Source organism: Fragaria vesca, linkage group LG3 (genome assembly GCF_000184155.1).
Source record: "Fragaria vesca subsp. vesca linkage group LG3, FraVesHawaii_1.0, whole genome shotgun sequence".
Classification (NCBI taxonomy): Eukaryota; Viridiplantae; Streptophyta; class Magnoliopsida; order Rosales; family Rosaceae; genus Fragaria; species Fragaria vesca.
In genome coordinates this window covers 13,740,024-13,759,813 of record NC_020493.1, presented here as the reverse complement: position 1 = coordinate 13,759,813, position 19,790 = coordinate 13,740,024, and the positions used below count along the sequence as shown (strand labels likewise).

Genomic DNA, 19,790 nt, shown 5'->3' with positions numbered 1-19,790 from the left:
ATATCTATATTCAATCTCTGTTTCCCACTGAAACCGTTTTCAATTGCATGTATTGAAAGACTGGGGCCAGAACTTCTACTGCCAGTGTTGATAATGTGTTTGTTGGTAGTGAGACTGGAAGTATGGGCACAAGCAGTCATGGTAATGCACAGGTAAGTTACTTTAAAATCAGCTTAAAGTAAAATTTAGTTCGTACAATAGTTTAAATTCAAATCAGCTTAGAGTAAAATTTAGTCCATACAAGAACTTAAGTAAAATCAGCTTAAGCAGTCATGTTGGTCTATCTATACAATAGTTTGCTATATATATTGTTAGTTCATCTACTGACTTGCCTATATCTTGTGAAATTTAGGATGCAACTGAAATTGGTGAAAAAGAAACTACACCTAGCCCTATGACTAGAAATTCTAAGGTAAGTTTAAATTTTAACATTTTAAATGTCATTTTTCTATGTACGAGTTGTAGCCTTTTCTATTTTAAAGTGTTTTGATTTTGTAGTGTTGATCTACTGATTTTAACTGTGATTTATGTTGTCGATCTGCTGCATTTATCTACTTGAACAAAATTGCTATGCTAAAGCCATTTCGTGCAAATTAATGTGCATATAATACTTTTTGTTCTGTTGCCTGCATATTTTCTGGTCTTTTTAGTTGTGTTTGAGTTGTGAATTATCCATTTTATTGTGTTATCAGTTGTAAATCTGTTGGTTATGAGCAAAACATGTTGTATACTGTCTATTGCTGGTTTTAAAGATTGTCTTTGGAATTTGTAGTCTGTACAAGGAAGCTGCCTCCAGCAGCTTGGTGTTAATCAACCCTGCAACATAGTTGATTGGCTGGGCACAAATGAAGTGGTGGCAAAAGGAAGAATATCAGCAGTTGACCTTTTAACCACAGTGCATGGCTACAAGTTGGGACCGGATTGTTATAGAGTAGAAATTGAGGAAGCAATCAATCCTAGAGCCGAATTCTACCGTTTCCAGCCTGAATTTTCAACCATGGAAGATGCAATTGGAAGTACCATTGCTTGGCCGATCAAGTACATTGCCCCTCGCACTTAAGTATTAGTAGTTCTGTTTTCTTCTAGCCTTTTGTTGGTTTTGTGACTGCAGTACTATATATATGCATGACTTGTTGCTGTGAACTGCTGGTTTGTGTATTTTTTGGTTGTTGGTAGCTTGTTGCCCATAACTTGATTAAGGCATGAGCTCCAACTTATGTAGGTAGGTAGTTTAATTAGTATGGAATGATGTAATGCTATATGAATTGCATTTGGAATGATGAAATTCAATATTAGGATGCCTAATTTCTAATGCTAATGCAATTCAAATCCGGTAAATTGCAATTTTTTTTTCTTCATACTGCATTTTTTATGACAGGTTCAAAATGACATTGAATACCAAAATATGATGTTTGAAAGTGTCATTGATTAATTTCAAGCACAGTTAGGAATGCAAAAGACGACATTTAGTAAATGTTATAGTAAGCATTCCATGACGACAAACAAACGTTGTAAAAACCATTACAATGACAAAATTCGAGTAAAAATGACAACCTATAAACGTCATTAAAGGTTTCTATGAAGAGAAACAACCGTCATAGAAACAATCACAATGATAGAAAAACAGTTACAATGATAGGTAGAAAATGTCATTGAAAACCTTGTGATAACAGTTTACAAACGTCATCAAAAGGTTTCTATGACGAGAAGGAAGTGTCATCAAAAGGTTTTCAATGACGTTTTTCAAATGTCATTGAAGGGTATCCTTTCCATGACACAGGCTAAGACGACGTTTCTAACGACACATAGAAAACGTCATGGAAGGTCTTCCATGACCTTTTTTGTGTGTCATTGAAGGCCTCCTGTGTAGTAGTGTACACATCTCATTTTGAATTCAATCAGCAATACAACATTTAATCAGCAACAACACATCTCATTTTGAATTCAATCAACAATATCACATTCAATCAGCAATAATTCAATAACACATCTCAATTTAGCAGAACTATCATATTAAGGAGGAAGACGAACTAACCTTAGCAAGGGCGGACTGGCGACTGGCGGATTGGCAGACTGGTGGACTGGCAACGGCGGCAACGACGGATGGCAGAGAGAAGAGATCGACTGGGTGGCGGACTGGTGACTGGCGACTGGCTAGCGAACGGGGAGAATCGGTGGCAGATGGTCAGCGTCTTCTTCTTCCAGGAATCGAATTGGTGAAGAACTGAAGACTGAAGAGGGCACAGAGAGGATTGAGGAGAGAAGAGAAGAGAAAGAGAAAGAGAAGTCAGAGAAGTGAGGTTCTACCCGAGCGTGCCTCAGTTAGTTCTAGTTTTTTTTTTTTTTTAAGTCTTGCTGACGTGGCGTGTCGCAGTGGCGTGTCGGAGGAGGTCAACATGTCCACGACGTGTCCGAAAAGTCAACATTTTTGGACACGGATTTTGCCGTGTCGGGTGCATGTCGGCGTGTCGGAAGTGTCGGACACTCCGACACTCCAGGGGTGTGGAGTGTCGGTGCAACATAGGTATCGAATAAGGGGTTTCGTTAAGAATTGATTTATGATAAGCAAGTGAGACCCACATCCATTCTAATACCTTGACATGTTATTAAACGTCGGAATTCACCAATTTCGAAAACAATTACACCACTCTCAATTCCATTCCAGGTAAGTAATTAAACATGCCCTAAATGACCATGTCTTAAATGACCATTTACCCCTTCAAAAAACTTCATGTGTAATACAATTAGACACATGTGCAATAGGTATGTCATACATTATGGTATGATAGATACACCCCTTTAATATTTAGAATTTAGTCAATTTACCTATTACGGTACAACCTATCTTTTTATCCGAACTTTTTTCAGAACTAATCGACGAAAATTACGCATATTCGAGATTTCTCACAAGTAACGAATGTTTGTTCAGAAGAGTAGAAGACTAGAGGTTTATGTAATCCAACAGCTTTGAGTGACAGACTGGAGAGAGTTATCCATCATCCCTACTCTTGCCACCAAAACCATGTCTTCTAGAAACAATGGTGTTATACAAATACAAACCCACCATATTTACTAGCAACACGTACAATACCATTTTCTTTCCATTCACTAACTGATTCTCCGTCTCCAATCCCAAAATGGGCGAACCCTTAAGAGGCTTCAGCAACGTCATGAGCGACGGCACCAAAGTAGTCACCGAGATCGTGTCCGATCACGGCGCAGTGCACCTCTGCCTCTATCTCATCACCCAGAAAATCCGTGACCACAAGGACATGGTCGTAGGGTTTGACACGGAATGCTCTCTGGTAACAATGGACGACGGCCGTGTCGAACCTCAGGTGGTCCTCATCAAACTCTTCTCCTGCGTCGGGTGTGTGCTTATACGATTGAACCATAATTCGGGTCCTGTGTGCCCTTCGCTGGTTAACTTCTTCATGATGAAGGACATTGTGTTTGTTGGGGTGCATGTCAGGGAGGACGTGAGGATGTTGAAGGAGAATTATGGGGTTGTGGTCAGGAATGTGGTGGAGCTGAGTGAGTTGGCGGCGTATGGGCTTCGAAAGCCGCGGTTTGTTGCTTATGGAGCAAGGGACTTGGCTAGAGATGTCTTGAAGATAGGGCTTGAGCAGAGGCCTCAGAATGTGGCTTGGATGAGCTGGATGGAGGAGTTTCTGACGGCGGAGCAGATTGAATGTGCAACTGTTGATGCATATGTTGCTTACAAAACTGGGAAAAAATTGCTGAGCAGCTAGGAGAAAATTTGGTACATTTTATCAGGGTTGTTGTTGGCTTGTTGCCTTTTCTGATGTGATCTCTAATGATGGTGGAGTAAATACTAAATACTTTATCATTAGCAGTACGTGATCTCATATATATTGTCCTATAGGCATGTAGCTATGCTGTATGTATTGGCTTAATATGCGTTAACTATGTTTCTGTACTCTTATGTTGAATCATTGTACATAAAGCTATCTATATGATATATATGTATGACTCATTTGACTGCAATATATAGACCAATGTTGCATATTACCTCCAAAAGCATTTCCCCAAGAATCCAAGATAGTGAATCCCTAGCTTATTCAATCCGTATATATCTTCCATTCCTGAAGCCTGTAGATTCTTGTTTTGTCATTTCTGTATCAAGTCCAAGAGACCAAATTAAGTGCAGAAAAAAAATACATAATTTCAGCGTGTGGGTTAGCCTCATGAAGGGAAGCACATTGCTTGGAGAGCACTCCTGCTATTAATTGAAGCTTTGCATACTAGCGAGCAATCAATACTATTTGGTTTTGAGATTTTGGAAGCCTGATGCAGAAGTTTGAATGGTGATTTTAGCTAGGCTATTAATAGATTTATTCCCCCTATACAGATTAAATTTAAGTGAAATGAAGAGATGGAGTATATGGCGAGGCAGAAGCCAAAAGGAATAAGCTTAGACTAATGCAAGGTGAAAATACTAGATAGAACGATTATGAGATAAGCAGCGGATTATATAGAAGAACTTTACTTTACTATTGAATAGAAGATTACAATTACTTGACAACACATGATCAAAAGTAATATATTCTCAAAAGTAAAATTACTTCACACTTGAAGAACACGGTCAAGTGTAATACAAAGCCACAAAGGTCTTTGTTGCCACGAAGGATGATAACGCCACGGAGGTCGTTGAAGCCACGAAGGTCTTGAAATGCCACGAAGGACTTGAAGCCACGAAGGTCTTGAATGGAGCCACGAAGGTCTCGAAATGCCACGAAGGACTTAGAAGCCACGAAGGTCTTCAATGGAGTCACGAAGGTACTCTTGCACACAGGACTATACTATGATTCTGAATATTTGTTCACACAAAAAACTCTAGAGCACACATTCACGAAACCTATATTTCTTCTCAATGTTTTTCTCTTCTCCCTACCATATATATATCTATGTATATATGTTAAACCTAGCACTCTATCTCACATGTATACAAGCCGTACCTAGAGATATATATATATATATATATATATGTATATATATAAACCAAACCCTTGCAGCCGAACCTAGCTGCCCTCTTTTCCATCTAGATCCGAATCACCTCAATGCCATAACAACTTTCTAAATCTAAATTGTATAGAAAAGGAACTAACCTTAAACAGCCTATATCCTAATAAACTGAAAATATATTTGAAAATACATTCCAAATATATCTAGAACTATCCATATAAAAGATGAGAAATATAGAAGGAAATCCCAACCTATATGGCAAGAGACCTTCCGAATAGGAAACTTCAATATCTTCTCTTTGTCACTATTTTCGAAATCTTTGAACTCCATCAACTCATGGAGGCCAATATATCTTCACAAGGTCATCACAGTACGTAGTAAGTAGACATTAATATATAACATTACCCTGATTCTATAAATAAGGTAGGCTAGCTTTGGCTATGGAACTAGCAGTCATTCAGGCTCCAACAGTGGCTCCAACCTATGCACTTCTGAAACCGTTATCGTGTACGTACTCATTCATCCACACACCAATATATATACCATGCATAACAAGAGTGAAAAGAGCGAAAATTCTTCTACGCACAACCGAGTAACTAATATGTAATATTTTGATCCGGTCATCTACGTCGCATTATCATGCATGCATGTATTCTAATATCATTAACAAAATTGAAACCCAAAAAAATAGTCCTAAGTATTTCCAACACAAAAGGTGAGGACCTGAGGTCAAATAAGAGGTACTCTTATTTTAGGCGCTTAATTTAATCAGATCAAAAATGAAAATGAAAATAAGGAATTTAAGGTCTCTAGTCTTCATTTAATATTCGCATACGGCAATTTGAGGACTTTCACATTAATTATGCAAGTGCACCTTGGTGTGTAGAATCCACTTCCATCGTCTCTTTTGTATATTATTCCTTATGATTTGGGGAAACTGATAACAAGCTCAATATATCCACGCAAAAAAGAAAAAGGGTAATTACACATGTTCTATTAAGACTTGCATGATATAAGTTTCTGCACTATGTTATCCAGGAATTTACAAAAACCAATCCTCCATGGCATGTTTAACAGCAATGAACCGAGCACGCTCCAAAAACCGAAGAAGAATCCTAATCCCATGCTCAGATAGAACCAAATGTCTTCAAGAAGAAGATGTCCTCCTTCATGCTCCACTATTTGTGGTGTCACCACATTTGCACTGTAATTCTCTTCGAGTGGAGGCCGGCAAAGTTTATTAGCAACAAAGCTAGATTGTTCGAAGCTTTGGAGCTGAGTGCTTTCTGGAATCCGTCCCATCAGATTGTTGTAGGACAAGTTTAAGCGACTCAGAAATGTCAAGCCTGTCATACTTGGAGGAATTTCCCCAGAAATTGGGTTCTTTGACAAGTCAAGTGATTCTAAGTGCCTCATATTTCCAATCTTTGGGGGTATTCTTCCAGTGAAATGATTTTTTTATAAGTTGAGGGATTGCAAGGCAAGGAGGCTGGTCAGTTGCTCCTTATATGCTCTGTTATTGAGTTGCCAGAAAGATCAAGGCGGCTCAAGTTTTTAAACTTCCCTACATGCTCTGTCAAACTACCCGAAAGATTATTATACCCTAATGACAACGAGTTTAATCGATCTGAACCACACCAAGACAAACTCTCAAAGATTTCTGATACATTTGCAACGATGAAATTGTTCATGGACAGGTTAAGAACCATCAAGCCGCAAAGATTTCCCAAAGAGTTTGGGATCTTCCCTTCCAACTTATTATGACGCAGGTCAAGAGTAACAATGGATGTCAATCCGATGGACCTAGGAAGTGATCCTTGGAGTAGATTGTTTCCTAATTTCAATGAGGTGAGGTTTCTTTGGTGAAATAACCACTCTGGTATATCTTGACTAAGATAGTTCGATCCGAAATCAATTTCCTTGAGAGAAGTGATATTGGGTGACATGATAGGAATTGGGACCTAAGAAATCAGAATCATAGAGATTAAGAGAAACTAGATTTGGAAGACTGAAAAACCACTTCGGGATCAAGGAATAAAATTCGTTCTCAGATATATCAATTATTGCAAGTGAAGTAAAGTTCACGATAGGTAGAGGGGGAATGTAATCAAGTCCACAGTGGGAGATATGTAGCTCAGCCAAATAGGGGAGCATGTTCATCACTTGCAACCAATTATCAGATGCTTTGCTAAGATTTACGGAACTCAAATCCAGGTGTTTCAGTCGAGAAAAACTAGAAAGCCATTGAAGGTTCTCAACCTTGAGACCATCTAAACCACTTAGACTGAGGTAGACGAGACTCGATGGATTTCCCAGTTGATGAGGAACAGTCCCATGGAAGTACCCCGAGTCAGAAAGGTCCAGATGACTTATGCTTTTAAGAGAACCTAAGAAGCTAGGAATTTGCATTCCTTCAAAAAGACTGTCACTTAGGTCAAGGAAGTGGAGATACTCTAATTTGAGCAGGGAAGGATTTATCTTACCACCCAATGGAGAGCCGGAATCAGACAAATTTGGAGCCAAGGTGGAGCCTGCGGACATGACCGGTTAGCTTGTCACAGACAACTCCAGTCCAATTGCAACAGTCAAGGCCTTGAGCCATGACGAAAGCCGGTTTGAAGGATCCTCAAGATCTTGCTTGAACATCAAAAGTGCTTGTTTTTCACTTTCTTTGCAAGCAGGCACACCCAGGTTTCCATTGCATGAACCAACATTGATGGTAATAATGGTTGCAAAAGCAAGAAACCCGAGAAGTAGAACAGCTCTCATGGCCATCTCCCTATGTATAACTGAAAATTTATGTGAATGTAGCTTATGTGAAATGTGCAATGAATCATGCAGTGCTATATATAATTATTTACACATACTGTACATATGTGGCTATATATATTCACAGAGACTAGTATTTTCTTCAAGATCAAAACCGCGGCAGATGAATTTCTTGAATGTAGGACAGTTAAAGTACGTTAGCGGGTTTGTTGAAGATCCCATTCAGATGGAAGCTAAAGAGAAAGGAAAATAAAGAAAGAGCATGCGCCTTGATCAAAAGTTTGATCAATTTGGTGCAACAGAAAATTAAGTGAAAATTAGAAAGATGAAGGCTATTGGCAGAAGCTTGAATGGTTTAACGATCCACGAGCACCGAAGATATAGGATAATATTTTCTCTACAAAAAGGGGGATGACACTGTCTAATTTTCTAATTCACTTTCTTGTAAGTTCAAACCTAAGTTTAATAATGTATATGGTTTGCAGAACACGTTTTTGATTTAAAATGGGTTTTATTGGATGTTTCTATGGTGAAGAACTGAGCATGAGTTAACAGATCGAAGAAAGTGAACTTACATAATAAACATTGACCAGATTAGGGAACGAGTAGATTTTTCGTCGATCTATGAGTCTATGATCATGTTTTCTCTACAAAAATAACCTAGCATTTGGCTCTGGAACAACCAACCTGCACTTTTAGAAGCTGCTCTTCCTAAAGAAATAATACTTGCGTAGCAAAGAAGAAATACGTGTGTGTGTAAAATTTCCAGTAAGTAATCATATACACAAGGTTTGGACAAATAAAATGACTATGTTGTTAGCTGACGGCAGTCAAATATACAATACAACCAAACAGGAGATACAACCTTATCTTCATTTTGAGTTTGGTTCCCACTTTTGAGCTCCAGGCATGGCTTCATTATTCCCACTATACCTCTCCCATCCTAACCCTCACCCACTAAATCAACTCCTCTCCTCCCAAACCTCCAAAAACCCATCACAGTATTACATCCGTTTCCAACCCAGAAAACACTACTTGTTCATCACCAAATGCACTGAACCAAGCTCTACTGAACCCGACTTCCCAAGTCCAAACTCTGAAACCACCATCAGTGCAGAGAAATTCCCGATCGAAAAGCGAAGAAAATCAGAAATCACCCGAGACAGGAAGTCCTCAACTGGCCTGGTAAAGCCCGAGCCACCCAACTTTGAGATTGGTTGGAAGAGAACCAAAAAGATTCCACTAGAGAAGCCAGTAGGGTATGTCATAGCTGACTTCCTCGAGAAGTTGGAGGGCTTAATGGGGCGAGAATTCGGGTCGAGAGAATTGCTGGTGAAGGCTGCAGAGATTGTGGCTGAGAGAGCAAGAGAAGAAGCAGAAGTGTTGAGAGATGAAGGAAAGGTGGAAGATAGACTGGTGACTGAATTGTTTAGGGTGCTGAAGCTGATGGAGATGGACATGGTTATGGTGAAGGCTGCAGTCAAGGACGAGACTTTGAGTGAGAGGCTGGAGCAGGCTAAGGCAAGGTGCAGGCAAGCCATACTTGTCGCTTTATCGTTTTGAAGCCTACTTCAGCAATTATTCGTAATTCTTCGGTTCTATTGATAGAAGAGCAAAAAGCTTCAAATTGTACATTATACTTTGGCAAATGGGTCTCTTCCAGACTCAAATTTTGCAAATGAGAAATATATCCACTCACTGAGAGTACGGTAAGTTCACCTGTTGAGTAAAAGATTGCAGCTTCAATCTTTGTGTCTGTAAACTTATCTGCATTGTTCATGTTGCCATAGCAAGTATTATTATAGCACAGGAAGGGTGGAACTGAACAACTTGCCCGAAAGAATGTGCGCTTATAATATAGATACTAGAACCAGCATTCGTACAATTTAAGTTAGATGAATGGGACTTATCCCACATGACTTATCTCTTACCCTAATCATTATGCCAACTTAAGTGAGTTTACTCATGTTTGTTTTCTTTTTCTTTTTCGTTTTGTTTTTTTCTTTCTTCTTTAAATAAGTCAGTTTACATGCTTCAATGATAGACCGAACATGAGGATCATCTTTAGGAATTTTATGTTCCAAAACTTTTGCAGCCTTTCTGTCCCCAGAGGCCAAAAGGGCTTGATACATCCTGCAAGCATTCCAAGATTGAACCAAAGGTAAATGAATCATTTTCCTCCATGGAAGAAAATTCTCAAGACACAGCAAAAGCAAAACTGGAAATTACCTTAAAAAACTTAAGGTATTGTAAGGCAGGCCAGTGGCTTGATATTCCTGCCATACAAATACAGAACTTTGCAGATCTTTGGCACTAACACAAGCGTGGAGAAGAAAATCGAGACATTTTCGTGAAGGGGTGAGGCCAAGCTCACTCTTCATAGCATACAGCAAATCTAGGCCAAACTGCAAAGAGGACTCTGATTCTGCGATGAAGGAAAACACCTACAAATTGGTCACAGCAAAGCGGTGTACGGTCTTGTCAGTTTGATACATTTAGACTACAGAAAATGGACATGTGAATACAGTAGTTAAGTATCAGTATGGAAAAAGAAAAGCCTCCAAAGTCTTTGGAGCTAGTAAGTTACCACTAAGAAAATTGGGGTTTTTTTTTTTTTTTGGGGGGGGGGGGGGGGGGGGGGGGTTGGGGGGGGTCATGCAATATGAATCTCTACTTCAGTATTAGACCTTCTTTAAACTTCACACATAGCTTCCAATTTGCACAACAGTTAGATTCAGTGAAAACCACCAATTCCTGATCATCATTGTTGAAAATTGACAACTCTACTCTACTGGCATCAGATATCTGAGAGAGGATAGGGATTCATAATGCCCATTGACGGCTGGTGATGCTGGCCAAGGTGGTCGGCCACTGTGCGTGGTGAGGTTGGAATTGAACAACATGGCTGGACTGATAAATCTTGGGCCTTTGGGGTAAAGGTAAACTAAGAACATTTTATTCAGAAAAAAAGATAAACAATAATAAATCACTGGAGGTCTAAATATCAAATCGGGAGGTTCAAAATAATATTCATGGATCAGAAAGCAATATAGATTCTCAAATAGTAGGCCATAATTTGAAAATGTGATCACCCTAAGGTATTATATAATTTAACTAAATCATGGTGGATTGCAGCTTCCAAAAATCACACATCACGTCTGAGAGAATAGAAACAAACCTTATCAAAAATTACTTCTAGAGCTAATTCGTCAGTGCAGACTTGATCCCTGACTTGCTCAAGCAAATTGACGGCAGTTCTAAAATAATGAGAGAGAGAGAGAGAGAGAGAGAGAGAGAGAGAGAGTAATTAAAATTAGGTGAGGCCAAAACAATCAAATGAATGAAATTACTGAACTGGGAGCATTCAAAATGAAACCAAGTGGTAATGGGTGGAGACCTAGGAGGCCACTGATTTTAGAAGTTGAAAGAAAATGTTTTTATTCCATCTTTTCCACATCTTTTCTTTCAAACTTACATAGCACATGAAAAGGCCAATCCCGTAAGTTGGGAAGAGAAGTTGAGAAAAAAATTCAAACCCGATATGAAATATTAAATTCTTAACTGCTGTATGAACTGACCTTAAATGCTTGTAGCGAACACAATATAAGATAATTCTTAAGCAGCCATCGAGCCAATAGTTTGGATCCTTTAGTGTCTCAAGTAGAGGGAGTAATCTGCTTAATGCTACTTCATCAGATTGAAGGTGCTCCTATGATAAAATTAATTAAAAAATAATTAAAATTGCTTTCACACACCAATAATCTCAAGCATTACTATAAGAACTTACGATAAGACTTATAACAGCTTTCGGCTCCAAACTGCATCCAGCTTCCTTGATCTTTTCATATATATCAAATGCATTAGACAATTGCCCATGTGATGCAAGGGCTTGGACAAGCACGCTTCTAATCTCATAAAAGCTCTTTCCTGGAATCCCTTTGTCTAAGAGTACCTGCATGCGAAAGAATCAGTAAGAATATGTACTTTGTACAGACATTATAATCTGGTCAAGTTATAGTTGAAAATTTATAATTAGTAAGGACCAAGGAGAACCATAAAAGTGTAAAACCAAGAGTACAGGCAAATACTAAATCATATGATTACCCAAATAAGAACGATGCACTGATAACACTGTATATGGGTAACAATGCTAAAACAAATGAATTAATGAATTATTATCAGAGAAAAAAAATCTAGATAGTGAAGAAAATTTTCATATAATATTGTTTACTCTCCTGCCCTCTTAAGAAAAGTTCCTACTAGAATGTTAAGAAACAATGTACTTACACTGGAAAAATAATAATAAGAAAAACTATTTAAGAGGAAGAATATATTATATTTTACTCTGGCAGGAAATGAGATTTATGTCAAATTTTTATAGCAATTTTGATAAATGACTGCATACTGCCAAAGTTTTTCACATTTATAAAAAGAAAATTAAAGAGCCTCCTTGTTTAATCAGGCATCCATAGTACACAGGACAGGCAACACTATTTGGGATCTAAGAGTGCTTTTGTTATGAAGATTCCACTCAAAGCAGTGTTGTTTTTTTGTGTTGTTAGAAGCACATAAAGGTTTTCTACAGAAACAAGTGTTTCATGTAGAAGCGCATTAAGTGCTCTTTCTACAAAGCATATACCAACTGCTTCATAAGAATCTACCAAAAACCGCTCTCTGTCTCCAAAAGCACGTCTAGTTTCTAGATATTCTTTTTTTCAAAAACAATTGTTAGGAACGCTTTTGATAGTTTGAAAGCACTTTTACCCATTTTAGAAGCAATTCAAAATGGATCCAGCAGAAAACATGAACATGAAGTAATCTAAGGTCGTATTCAATAATAAGCTAGAACATAATCTGCAAGCATATGATGTTATTGATCAGGTCCAACCTAAATTACATCACATAAAGTTACCTACTCTTGGTTAATACAAAAGTTAGTACAGCAAAGTTGCCCGAAGCAGATATACCTGTTTTGCCTTTTCAAACTGTCCACAAGCTGCATATGCATTTATAAGTGCCATGAAAACATGCTTGGTAGCTTGAATTCCAGATTGCTTCATTTCTTCGTAATACTACAATCACATGCTTGTAAAGTTAATTGGACCAGCCACTTGTGTCAACTGCAATATTTTAGGTTGAACTTTGTATGATACAAGACTTTTGCCTCGATATAAATTTCAGATTACCATGTTAATGTCCTCTTCAGAGTTGCAGTTGGTTATTAGATGGCTGAAAGTCTGGGAATCTGGCTTTATATTTGCTACTTTCATTTCTTTAAGAACCTGCAGCCCACGGGACATATTCTTCTGCAGAGTGTAGCAGGGGAGAAAAATAAAGAAAAGAGGAAGTATCAATCACAAAAATCTTGGAAACTAGAAACAGCATAAGAAACATGTTCAATAATAACTAATTCATGTTAATATGCGCATCTAGTTTTAGAATTTAAAATTAGCTAGAGTATGTATAAATCTGGAGAAGAGAGAATGTGAAAAACATCTGTACCAAAGAATTTAACACAGAATGGATCTCATAAGACCAAGAACAAGTTACCTCTCTGAAATATCCAACCATTATAGCATTGTACATGGCAACTGTGGGCTTCACTTTCATTTTCTCTAAATCATGCAGCATGCTATAGGCACCCACATACTACAGTGAAAAGGAAATATGGTAAGTTGTGGTATGTTACAGTTCAACTGCCACATTGCATGGTTGTCAAGACATATATTTGGCTGAAGGCAGCAAGGAAGAGACTTACATCCTTCATTTTCACACAAAGATTTATCATACTCCTGAAAGTTTCGGAATTTGGCCTCAGGTTGCCTCGTTTAATCACTGAATAGATTTGGTGAACCTGAAAATAAGGTGGGCAAAAGACACATCACAACAATGAAACCAAAAACAGCCAGAAACAGATTACAAATATCTTTACGTCACTATTATAATTACAGAGCTGATCAACATTTAGAAGTCATCTCAAATCCTACATACAGCAACTTTTAAGCATCATATGTCACATGGTACAAATTTTATCATTAGGCTCATAAGATTAATACTCTTACAGTCTTTCCCTATTCTCCTTCAAACTATTACATGCCAAAAATGTCATCGTGAGGTCTATCATCTAAACCTTCAAGCCATTTCAACCACCAACAACAGCAAAGTCTTCCAACTTTCAATCTCAATAAAACACTGAATTCAGCTGCAAGCTATGGGACATCAAGTTAATATGGTGAAGATTACATTCATGTGTTAAAACACCACCACAGTTCATCAGTAACATTTATTCCAGCATGTCTCATCAAAGTAACCTCCAATGGGGTAGAAGAGCCTTATCTAAGATGATCAAAAATAAATTTGAAGCTTGAGAGAACAATCAACAATTTTATTGTGGACTAGCAAATAAATACATCAAAATTCCCACCCCCACCACATCAGGGCTGAACAGAAAAAAATAGTTTACAGTCCGGTGAAACTTTGAAGTTTGAATACGAGTAATAAGGAGCTCTGAATTGGGAGAGCTGTTTTGCTCTATATGGGAGATGGATGTCTGAGTTCGGAATTAATACATAATAAGGTTGTTAATGCCCACCACATGCTCAGACCCAACCCACCAATCAAATTTATCCACATTATTTCCCCGTCTTCCCGCCACACCACGAGCCAAGTACCCAGCTCTGTAAAATAATTATTATTATTTTTATGACGTACTAACAGTTGGATTGATTATGGTAGACTATGGAGGGTGAGACTGGCAGCTCAACCCAACTCTCAAACTGACATACTGCAGTACACTAGAACAAAAGACTTCTCACCATATTGTTTTACACTTCCTAAAATTATAAAACGGCCACAGAAGACACAGGTTCTGGGTTATTTTTTATTGAGAACTTATATGAGACATGGGACAATGAAGCTGAAGGTTGGAGATGATAATCCAGTAGGGTGAGATATCCTTTTCTGTGTACGAGTAAAGTAAGGGTCTTGGTTTTGTCTCTGAGCGTTATAGTTATTAAAGGTATTTATTTATCTGAGGGTCATTTAACAATAAAATTTTCTAAGTTATTTATCTGAGGGTCCTTTAACTATAAAAATTTCTAAGTTCTGATGCCCACCACTATTGTAGATAGCACCCACCTTGTATTTTTCTACACCAAACTGTCACGATTTATTACATTGGTAAATAAGAGAACAGCAAAAGTCATACTACATTGTTGAATTGGCAAAAGTCATACTATATACATGGACGGTGTGTGTGTGTGTATGTAGAATACTGAAACTTACCAGATTAAAGTCACAGTTCTCACTACTAGCTTGTAAAATGGAGTGCAATGCCTTCAAAGAAAATGTCAAACCCAGTTCAAACATCTCATCCACCAACTCAAGAGCAACATGCACCTAGGTTAGGATGAATGAGGAAAAAGAAAAAGGAAGGAAAAAAAATGTTAAGCAATCCTCAAACCAGGGTTTGAAAATAAACAGGCTAGCTGATCTCTTTAAGTGAGCCAGAAAGCAAAGAGATTGGTATAATTTACTGTTCAATATTTTTAGACAAAAAATAAATCTTTACCCGAAGTGAATCGCAACAGTAGATTATAAGCTTCTCATATGACACAGATGAAGGTGTCACCTCAAGTTTTGTGTGCAAGTTTCTAAATTTTGAAATGACATCCTCAACCTGAAACACCAAGGATTAGCATAAGACAATAAACCCAACTCTTCTGAGTTACATCAAACACATAGATAACCATTTCTAACTTAACATTAAAAAATCATGGCATCTACTAACCTAATAATTTTTATTTAAAGACTTACAATTGAGAGTATCTCATGCAGATATTCACAGACCATAGAAACTTATACCATATAATTACAACCACGAAAATGCATCACCCAAAAAAAGAAATGGCCTTTAACTACTTAGGAAAATGTCATTTCCTGAAACCAGAGGTCTAGATCTTCAAGATCCATAGCTTCAATGATAATATTTAGATTCAGACCAAAGGATTTATTTGTCATTCTGAGCCCTCTGGGGCAATGACACTTTCTAATTTTTCTATGGAGAAGAAATTAACTTCATCAAGACAAACCCAGAAAATGCTGACAACAATAAGTCCACTATTCAAAAAAGAACTAGACACCAAGTCAACAACACTTCTGCGGTTTCAGCTTCTCCTCCACTAAAGCACAAAGTCTCTTATTCAATTAAGATACACATGAAGTTGCGTGACTCAATCTTGCCACACAAAACATCTATCTCCACGTATGTTTAGTTTATTTTTCGCTCTCTATCAATCCCTAAGGAATCCAAAGCCTGAATAAAATCAATCTAACCTGGAGGTAGTTGCCATATCATCAACACCTACCTCTAGTGGAAAAAGAAGTTGTCCTCAATCACATCCCCTTTCCTACCATATTCCCATAAAGCTAGATTCATGACCCTTAAACCACAAAAAGAGTTTAACTATTAAATACAAAAACTTGGAAAGATCCAGTGCAGTCATTCTGTCCTTTTATTAGCGTCTCTGAGGTTTGCCTCCCAGAAAAGTGGCAAACAAATGGCCTCCTTCTACATGTTCAAAGAGCTGTACACCTCAGACCTCAGTTAAGAGGCGCTCAGGGTCTCTCTGCTGCACAAAGTTCCCAGAAGGATTTTGCACATTCATCGCGTATGCCTCTTTCATGGCAGACGCCCCGTTCAAGAAGTGTACACCTATTTTATAAAAGGGTATGCCTCTAGCACATTAACATAATAGGTGTACATCTCGTGCGCAAAGATTTTCAATAGCGGCAAGCCCAAAACAGTGATGTCTGGCCATGGCTTTATCATGATAGGTGTACATCTCGTGGGCAAAGTTTTTCAATAGCAGCAAGCCCAAAACAGTGATATCTGACATGGCTTTATCATGGTTACAGCAAATAAAGAGGTAATAAGATAATAATACTAATAAGTATTAACAGTTCCTATAAGACAATTGTACAAAACTTTTACAAAGAAGCAAACCGCATGAAAGCCAGAGTGCCTCCTGTAATTGTGGACTTTAGAAAACTACCAGCAGCATTCACGAGAAAGTCCTCACCGCTAAATTTAGAATGCCAACAACATAACTGTAGATCAAGTTTGAAGTATTCCCTGCTGCACCATCTGCATCAAGGAAAATAATGATCTCTCTATAAAGTATAAACTCTTTCAGGTTGTAAATGTCAAATATACGGAATCATGTAATACTCATCAATTTCAATAGTAAAATCAGTTACCAATGTATTTCAATGCAACACAAGATATAGAGTCCATCAGTCAGGAATAGGATAATAAAGGACATACCACATGCTTTAAATTCCAGCAGGACCTTCTCTGCAAAAGACTCCAATAGGAGCCTTCCCAGGCATTTAAAGATACGTGCCACAGTATTCGGTGATGAGAACTCTGTGATGTCCATACTTTCAAACAGCTGCACAATCTCCTTTCTCTGGTCACTTTCACACAGTGCTAACAAATAATTCTCTGCAACACATGTTAAATCCATTTAATTTTTCATTGATGTCAGATGCAAGACCTGTGTCTTTGTGATAAAAACATAGTAAGGCTTAGGAAAGAACAGTATCCATTTTCAAATCCAAATTAACAGATGCACTATGTACTAATGGTGGACACATTTGATAAGCTAAATGCTGGACACATCACTCAAGAATTACAGTACATTGCAACCATGTCATCCATAAAGTTGTTTTATGAATACGTAGTTAAAATTACATATATATTTGCATATATAGTGGATACCAAAATGATGGCGTCATTCACTCCATTTAAAATCCAATAATATGTAGTTTGAAGTTTAAAAGTTAACATACGAGATTTAGAATTCACTTATCATTTTCTGCAATTAGTGAGCAATCTAGAATTTGTCATGACTAAGTGAACACAAGATATATATTTCAGGTCTGAACGCGCCATCACATCTCAAACACATAAAAAGCCACTCATCCAAGAAGGTTGTTTGAGAAGAGGGACCAACTCACTTGATGTGACAACAAAGTGAATGAAAAGGACTATTCTGCAGTTCTGTCCTTATTTTCTTTTTCTTCATCAACAGAAATGACTAGAAAAGCTATAGTTATTATGTCTGAGCGAACAATTCATCTATGATATTAAAGTTTAATTTGAACTAGGCTAAAAATCGCAGACAGCCTGGAAATCGTACGCACTTACCTTGTAAAAGTGACTTGTTTACCCCATCATAACTCTCAATGTCATTACAGAGTTCTCGAATCTTTTCTTCATGATTGACTCTGATCCATAACATCATCTCATAGTATCCTAATCTTGTAAGTGATGAAGGGTTACCATTCTTGATAACCCCGCAGAAAAAGCAAAATTCTTTTGTCATACCCATGTCAATAAGATATTCAAGAAACGGACCATATGTTTCCTCTTCAAGCGGGAAACCCTGTTCCTTCATTGACTTAAAAATTCCGAAAGCCACCTGCATATGTTTTTCTGCATCAACTTCATCAGTAGCAATCCTAGCCCCCTCTATGCACTTTTTTATCAATGCATTAGATCCTTTGACACCAGTTTCTTTCTTTATTTTACTAAACACGTGAAGAGTGGCTTCAGTCCCTATATTTTTGGAACACATATCGACTAATTTATCAAAACGAACAACCTGCTTGTCGCCGAAACAATGCCTACTCTTCCTTTCACGAGGAACTACTTTGCTGTGCTGCAATGCTTTTGGAAACCACGGTAAGTCTCTTTCCTTCTCCAACGATTCTGCATCATCAGTTTCCTGGAGATCAGAAGCAGTGCCACCTGAAACAAAGTTACAATGACCAGCGATACATATATCAATACACATTTCCAAATAGATAAATTATAATGTTCAACCTTTTTTTTACGAAAAACAAATGGGATGGTAATAAAAGTCGATAATGGCGATACTCGTATGCTTTCTTAGCAACCTAGAGCAACATGTAAGGACTTCTCTCTTCTAATTTTCAAGTAAAATCAATAAAACACTTACAGTTCAGTATCGACCATACGGAGAGCTGCCCAGTCGAATCTTCTGCATTCAAACACCAAATCCACACGAAAAAAAATCAACAAATTACCACAAAGTAAAAGCATTGAAGACAAAGAAGGGTAAAAAACTCCACGGAGGCTTTAACACCATTTCAGCTCAATTAAGGAAGGTTAAGACATTATCTAGGGTTGTAATTGTGCATTTTCGATTACAAAAGGAAGAGTGAGTGAGGATTACCGGAAGCGGGGAGTTTGAGAGCTGTCTCCACGACGGATTCACGGGCGGCGGCGGCGGCGGAGGAGGAGGAGGATTTGTAGTTGATGGCGAAGCGAGTGACAGTGCCGAGGGTATTCCGGGCAGTCATCTCATTCTGGGTTTACTCTGCTGCCCTTTCCCTCTTTGCTTTTGCCCGTTCAAGTGTTGGGTTCAGTGTTACTGTTTTTTTTGAGAGGTTCTAACCAAGAGCACTAAGTTGATGACTTATTCGTTTCACATATTTTTATCATATTCACGTCTTGACCGTCTAATTTGTAGATATATATGAGTAAATTATTTTTATAAATTTTTATCTAAATTAAAAATTGTTATGATATCCATAAATATGATTTACTAATTATAAACTTGAATGGCTCATGTTTGACAGATTTAGATCGTCCATTAATTTGATTTAGTTCGATTTCTTAACGATCACCAATTTGGCTAAAAATTTATATAAGTAATCTATATAATAATCTACTTATATAGACATAAAAACTGAACAGTTGAGATGAAAAAATGTAATTAAAAAGTGGGTGCAATAAACAATTTAATGAGAAAGTCATCCACTAGAGACCTCAACTTAGTGGTCCTTATTAGAACCATTCAATTGAAAGTTACCGGACTTTCAATTCTAAAGTTATCGGACTAAAGTAGTATCTTTTTCTTAAGATTATATGTGTAAACTGAAAGTTGGAATTGGACGACCTAGCAAATCTTGGGCTTTTTGGGTAAAGCTAAATTAAGGACATCATT

General features: G+C 37.7%; 2 protein-coding genes across 2 annotated transcripts in view; both read right to left on the bottom strand.

Annotated features, from left to right (window-relative positions):
- LOC101296071 (polyubiquitin-A-like) overlaps positions 1 to 19,790 on the bottom strand; it is a 120,349-nt gene that overhangs the window by 15,743 nt on the left and 84,816 nt on the right. The gene's annotated exons all lie outside the window — the stretch shown is intronic.
- LOC101296356 (pentatricopeptide repeat-containing protein At4g21880, mitochondrial-like) lies at positions 10,045 to 19,194 on the bottom strand. Its single transcript, XM_004294294.1, has 15 exons — positions 19,017 to 19,194; positions 18,780 to 18,821; positions 17,966 to 18,568; positions 17,081 to 17,260; positions 16,836 to 16,900; positions 15,326 to 15,433; positions 15,040 to 15,153; positions 13,514 to 13,609; positions 13,306 to 13,404; positions 12,942 to 13,061; positions 12,723 to 12,827; positions 11,543 to 11,707; positions 11,334 to 11,464; positions 10,934 to 11,012; positions 10,045 to 10,180 (listed from the first exon to the last, which is right to left on the bottom strand). The coding sequence occupies exons 1-15, from the start codon at positions 19,141 to 19,143 to the stop codon at positions 10,151 to 10,153; spliced, it is 2,064 nt and encodes a 687-aa protein (XP_004294342.1). The 5' UTR covers positions 19,144 to 19,194; the 3' UTR covers positions 10,045 to 10,150.